We start from the raw sequence: 6744 nt of genomic DNA, 5'->3' as shown, positions 1-6744 counted from the left end.
ATCTAAGTAAGAGTATATTATGCATTACAAAAAAGGAAGAAACACCATTATATTATATATTAATAGATATGTATAGACACACGCACTATAGATAAAGATGTGCATACATAGAAACATGAATAGAGGAGGAGTGCCTGCATAATTTTCGTTTAACTAGGCATGCACTATTTAGTTGCCACCATGTATGGTGCAGTTTATGCCTCCTAGTTCAATATCAAAGACCAAAGACTTTTCGTTACTTTCGTGATTCCCCTTTTCACAAATCAATGAAAGTATGTAACACGTCCATGGATCTTTCAGAAGTCTTCCTATGTGACTAGTTCTCTAGCATAGTGCATTTCATACTTCCATCTCAAGTGTCAAGCATGCCTGAATGCAAAAATGTACCACTGTCTACTTTTGATCTGCCTGATTCTAATCAAGATGATCTCCAGAAGTATATTATTCTCGTGTTTCCTGCTAATTTGTTTGATTAGCTTCAATGCGAGACAGATTTATGCCTTTAAGTGGTGCGTAAATACTACATATAATCCTAACAGCTCTACTGGCAGTATGTATACAGAGAACCTGAATTTCCTCCTCTCCACTTTATCCTTAAATGCTTCCTTGACCAGCAGGAATGGCTTCTACAACTTCACTGCTAGCCATGACCACTCTAACATGGTCTATGGACTGTTTCTTTGTCGAGGTGATGTGAATCCCGATGTTTGTGGACAATGTGTAGCAAATGCCCGTGGGGAGATTCTAGAGACATTCTTGAATCGAAAGACTGCTTTTATTTCACATGACGAATGCTTGTTGCATTATTCGAATGAGTCCATGTTCTCGGGAGCCGATTGGGGTATCTCCTTCTTTGCTTGGAATTCACATAATGCCACTGATCCAAACAAGTTCAACCAGGTCTTAAGAGATATGATGAAAGAGATAGCAAGTCGGGCTGCAAATGATGGCCTTGTTTGTGTTAGGAAAGGGGTACCAGTACAGGCACATAATATCAGAGTTAGCCCAGGACAAATTTCTCTTTCCCCAAGTACCAGTTAAAACAAGAACAAATCAAATCACGAAGTAATAATGCCAGCAGTAATAATAAAATGCAAAAAAAATAGAAGACACAGGACACCAAGATTTTTACGTGAAAAATCCAATTGAAAAAAAACTACGGGATCTAGTCTAGTCAAAGTTTCCACTATCACAATAATGGGAATACACAAGTCTATCCGAAATATTCGGACGACAATAATATCACCACCACCAACCAAGTGAAATTGCTACGAAATTACCTCTAAAAACTACAACTGTCAAAGAAGTGAATTTGGAAAGGTGTTACCAAATGAAAAGGAAATCTAAAATTTGAACAGGTAGATGAGTAGAGCTTGACAAGAGGATCGCGTGTGTAAAATTTCGTCTCAATCGGGTTTCAAATCACCCTCCAATTAAGACCTTGAAGTTTCTCTCTCTCTAGCTCTTTCTCTCTCTTCATTTTTCTCTGAACCAGCAAAAGATGGCGGCTGTCCTTTTTCTTTCTCGCACGAGGACCGAAGAATTGAAATTACCTCATGCGGCTGCCACTTGTAGTTAAACTTGAGAAGCCCTCAAGTGTTGTTCACTTGCACAAATGGGTTGGCCCACAAATGGGCTGGCCCACACCCAACAATCTCCTTCTCCAGTTTATTTGAGGCGTTCCACCAACCCTATTTCTTGTCTGCAAAATAAAAGTTTCTCCTTAGGCAATGCCTTGGTAAATATGTCAGCACTATTATCATTTGTATGCACCTTCTCAAGTGTCAATAACTTGGAATCCAATGATATCTCACATCAATATATTTGGATCGAGAGTGAAATGTAGAGTTCTTATACAAATGAATAGCACTCTGACTGTCACAATAAAACTATACTTCTCTTGTTTCATACCTAACTCCTGAAGGAATTTCTGCAATCAAAGAGTTTCCTTGCATGCTTCAGTGATTGCAATGTACTCCGCCTCCATACTAGAAAGGACGATACACTTCTGTAACTTACTTTGCCATGACACTGCTCCCCCTGCAAAGATCATCAAGTACCCAGATGTGGACTTCCTATTATCAAGATCACCTACCATATCTGCATCAGTGTATCCATCTAGTATAGTTTTACCATTGCCGAAACGTAGACATAATCTAGAAGTTTCCTTGAGATACCTGAGAATCCATTTGACAGCATTCCAATGCTCCTTACCAGGATTAGAGAGATGCCGACTGACTATTCCAACTGCATGAGCAATATCTGGCCTGGTGCAAACCATAACATACATCAAACTACCAATAGCCGAAGCATAAGGAACCTTTTTCATGTCTTTTTTATCTTTCTCACTTGTAGGGCACTATTTGATATTCAATTTAAAGTGACCTGCAAGTATAGTTGAGTCTTCCTTAGCATTGCTCATATTAAACCTGTTGAGCACTTTCTCAATATATTTTTCTTGAGACAACCAGAGCTTCCCATTTTGCCTATCACGTGAGATTTTCATCCCTAGTATCTGTCTAGTCGGACCTAAATCCTTCATTGCAAAGGATTTACTTAATTTCTTTTTCAACCTGTCAATTTTTATAGTATCATGGCCAACAATCAACATGTCATCAACATATAACAAGAGAATAACAAAATCACCATCTGAAAAATTTTTCACATAAACACAGTGATCAGATGTAGTCCTGTGGTACTCATGGTCTGTCATGAAGGAGTCAAACTTCTTATACCACTATCTCGGTGCTTGTTTCAATCCATACAAACTCTTCTTGACACGGCATACAAGATTTTTTTTACCACTTTCTTTGAACCTCTTCGATTACTCCATGTAGATCTCCTCTTCCAAGTCACCACGCAGGAAAATTGTCTTCACATCAAATTGTTCGATCTCTAAATTCAAATTGGCTGCAATACTAAGAACAACTCGAATTAATGACATTTTTATCACAGGAGAGAAAATTTCTTCAAAATTTACATCTTTCTTTTGACTAAATCCCTTCACAACCAATCTTACTTTGTACTTTGGTTGTGAGCTGTGCTCCTGAGCCTTCAACCTGTAGACCCATTTATTCTTCAGAACTCTCTTACTCTTAGGTAGTTTCACTAAGTCATAAGTATGATTCTCATGCAGGGACACCATTTTCTCTTACATGGCTTGCAACTAATCTTCTTTGTTCTCATGCTTTAAAGACTCACTATAGGACTCTGGCTCTCCTCCATCTGTTAACACCAAATATTCATGAAATTATATCTGCTAGAAGGTCTCCTCTGTCTGGTAGATTTCCTAATCTCATCTTGTGGTAGCGATGGTGGAGTAGGTGGTGTTTCATGCTCAGGTTCATTAGTAGTAGGATTATCACCATCATTAACATTCTCTCTCTGCTCTATCTCAACTCTCCCTTGATTAAAATTAACAAATACTGGAATTGGATCTGGATCTGAATTTGAACTAGCAGGAATGTCATCTGAGAATTTTGAATTATCACCTTTATCAAAGTCTTCAATGGTTTGATCTTCAAAGAAGACAACATCTCTACTCCTGATCACCTTCTTCTCGATAGGATCATATAACCTATAACCAAAATCTTCATGTTCATAACCCAATAAAATACATTATTTTGATTTTACATCAAGTTTTGACCTCTCATCCTTGGGAATATGAACAAATGACCGGCAACCAAAAACTCTCAAATGCTTAAAGGATACATCTTTTCCCATCCATACCCTCTCTGGGATATCACCATCTTGAGGAACTGATGGAGAAAGATTTATTAAATCAACTGCAGTCCTCATTGCCTCACCCCAAAAGGGTTTTGCCTGTTTAGCATTAGAGAGCATACATCTGACCCGCTCAGTGATGGATCTGTTCATCCTCTCTACTACTCCATTCTCTTGAGGAGTTTTTGGTACAGTTTTCTCCAATCTGATTCCATGGTACTTGTAATAGATTTCAAATGGTTCTCTGTACTCCCCACCATTATCAGCACAAATATACTTTAACTGCTTCCCAGTCTCTCTTTCAACTTTGCTGCGAAAATCTTTAAACACATCCAAAATTTGATCTTTAGATTTCAAAACAAAATACCAAACCTTTCTAGCAAAGTCATCAATAAAAGTTACAAAATAAATAGCACCACCAAGAGACTTATCTTTCATATAGCAAACATCATCGTGCACCAATTCTAACAGATTCAATTTTCTAGATGGAAGAAAATTTTTGAATGCAACTTTGTATTGTTTCCCATAAATGCAGTCAACACAAGGTTTTAGTGCATTACCTCTAACTTTAGATAGGAGCTGTTTGCGAACAAGTGTCTGAATCCTTTTTTCACCCATGTGCCCAAGTCGCCTATGCCACAGGTCAATTGATGAATCACGAACTGCATTGATTTCTCCCTTCCCCAACTTGGCTTGCATCAAGTAGAGGGTACTCTGTTTCTTTCCTCTAGCAACAATGAGATTTCCTTTGCTGAGTTTCCATTTGCCTCCACCTTGCAAGCTATGGTAACCCTCATCGTCAAATTTTTTTGTAGAGATAAGATTAAGGAGAATATCAGGGACATATCGAGCATTTTTTAATATCAGCTGGCTCCCGGTATCTGTATCCAAATATATGTCTCCCATGCCAATAACTTTGTATAAGACCTCATTTCCCATCCTAACATATCCAAAATCTCCTTCGGTGTAGGTTGAGAAGAAATGCCTGTGAGGAGTAACATGGTAGGATGCACCCGAATCAACTACCCAATCACTATCATAATGAATAATATTCACCTGACCATCATCACAGAACACAAACATATCATCATGAGCTGCCGCAACCGCTGTAGTCTTTTCATCACTTTTTCCTTCACCTTACCCTTTTTCTCAGCTTGTTCCCGTTTTAGAATTCTGCACTCCTTCATATAATGTTCATTCTTTTTACAATAATAGCATGTAACATTTTTTCGCGACTCAGACCTGCCTCTGGATTTGTCTTTCATGTTATGGGGTCCTCTATTTTTGCTTCTCCCTCTTCTTTCTTTCTTTTCTGTCACCAGAGCCTGGGACTCATAGGCAATTTCTTGTTCCTTCTTCCTGAACTCTTCATTCATCACGGCTTCTTTTGCAATAGCCATGGTCAACACATCATTTGGAGTTGAATTGCTAACGGAGACCACCATAGCTTCCCAACTATCCGGTAGTGAACTAAATAATAATAAAGCCTGCACTTCATTATCTAATTTCAAATTTAACGTAGTTGCCTGGTTTATCAATCCCTGAAAATTACTTAGGTGTTCAGTCATATCTTCCCCATCTTTATATCTCATTCGAGTAATCTGCTTCAGACAACTAGCTTTGTTCAAACCGGTTTTCTTTTCATACATACTCTCAAGTTTTTTTCATAATACATCAGCTCTAGTGTCATTAGCAAAATGTTGAAAAATAGTTTGACCAATCCATTTTCTAATATTACCAACAGTTTTCCTGTGCATAACAGCCCATTTTTCATCACTCATATCACTTGGTCTGTCGTTATCCCCCAGAATAGGTTCAAACAAATCTCTATAATACAAGTAGTCTTCCATTTTGGGCTTTCAAATTGAATAATTAGTGGCATTCAATTTTATCATGCAACCACTATCCGAATAATCCATTTTTAACTAGTACAAATAAGTAGCCTAACTTGATTGCTCTGATACCACTTGTTGGGAGAAGGGTACCAGTACAGGCACACAATATCAGAGTTAGCCTAAGACAAATTTCTCTTTCCCCAAGTACTAGTTAAAACAGAAACAAATCAAATCACCAAGTTGGTGGTAAACTTTTTTTGAGAAAAAAAATCTTTATTAAATTTTAGATAAATGTGTAAAATAAAAATTATATTAGGATAAATCATTTTTTGAAAAAATTAAATAATAAGTGGAACAGAGCAAGTATCTGTTGACCGGACATTATCTCAACAGATACCTGCTGATATGAGGGTAGGTAAGAGTTAGAAAATGACTCACCTGTAAAATGCAGGTCGGATTAGCCAAATGGTAGATCCGACCCGTGCTCACCCCTAATTCTACCATCTTAAAAGTAATAGTGTTAACACATAAAAGGGTGTTTGGTCCCCTATGCTGCTGGGGATTTTGTTGTTTGAGTTGGGCATTTCTATCTTTTCAAGTGGGTTGGTCTACTCTCTGAACTGTAGGTTTTACGGGTGGCTGTTTGCTGCCAAGCAATGGTGGGCTTAGTCCCAATTCTGGCCCCCAAATATTTGTGCCATGTACTCATTGCGACTAAAGCTGTGGGCAGGTGGCATTTTGTCATGTGATGGCCCACATAGTTTCCGTGGGAAGCTAGCTTCCCACCATAAGAGGGTATGGATGAAGATTATTTGAAAATATTATTCAATATAATATTATTATATTTTTTTTGTGATGTGATGTAATGTATGTAAAATATAAAAGTGATTGAAATAATAAAAAAATAGTTAAAAAATATATTTGTGATATATGTAAAATGAAAGGGGCTATCTCAACAGATCGTATCATCATCATCATTATTATTAGAGTTTAAAATTATTAATTAATAGATTTGGTTGGCGATTGCAATGTATACAGAAGAGAGTTTGAGTGATTTATCTTATTAGAAGATAATTTAAAATTTTCTTATATTTTTAGATCTGTTGAAATTTTTCAGATCTATTGTTTCCGTTAAATTACAGATCTATTATTTTCTATGACAGTGTTGTAAATCAAATTGTGCTAG

At 37.2% G+C, this 6744-nt stretch overlaps 1 protein-coding gene across 1 annotated transcript; it reads left to right on the top strand.

Moving 5' to 3' along the window:
• Window positions 1-552: 552 nt before the first annotated feature.
• On the top strand, window positions 553-1041 carry LOC113718049 (putative cysteine-rich repeat secretory protein 7). The gene has a single exon (XM_027242970.1). It carries the CDS (start codon window positions 553-555, stop codon window positions 1039-1041), a length of 489 nt encoding a protein of 162 aa, XP_027098771.1.
• The last annotated feature ends 5703 nt before the right edge of the window (window positions 1042-6744 follow it).

This window comes from Coffea arabica, chromosome 11e (assembly GCF_036785885.1).
Source record: "Coffea arabica cultivar ET-39 chromosome 11e, Coffea Arabica ET-39 HiFi, whole genome shotgun sequence".
NCBI lineage: Eukaryota > Viridiplantae > Streptophyta > Magnoliopsida > Gentianales > Rubiaceae > Coffea > Coffea arabica.
This window is presented reverse-complemented; position numbering and strand designations above follow the sequence as displayed.

Excerpts from the sequence above, each read along its gene's own strand:
- LOC113718049 (XM_027242970.1), top strand. The coding sequence starts at position 553 with ATGTATACAGAGAACCTGAATTTCCTCCTCTCCACTTTATCCTTAAAT.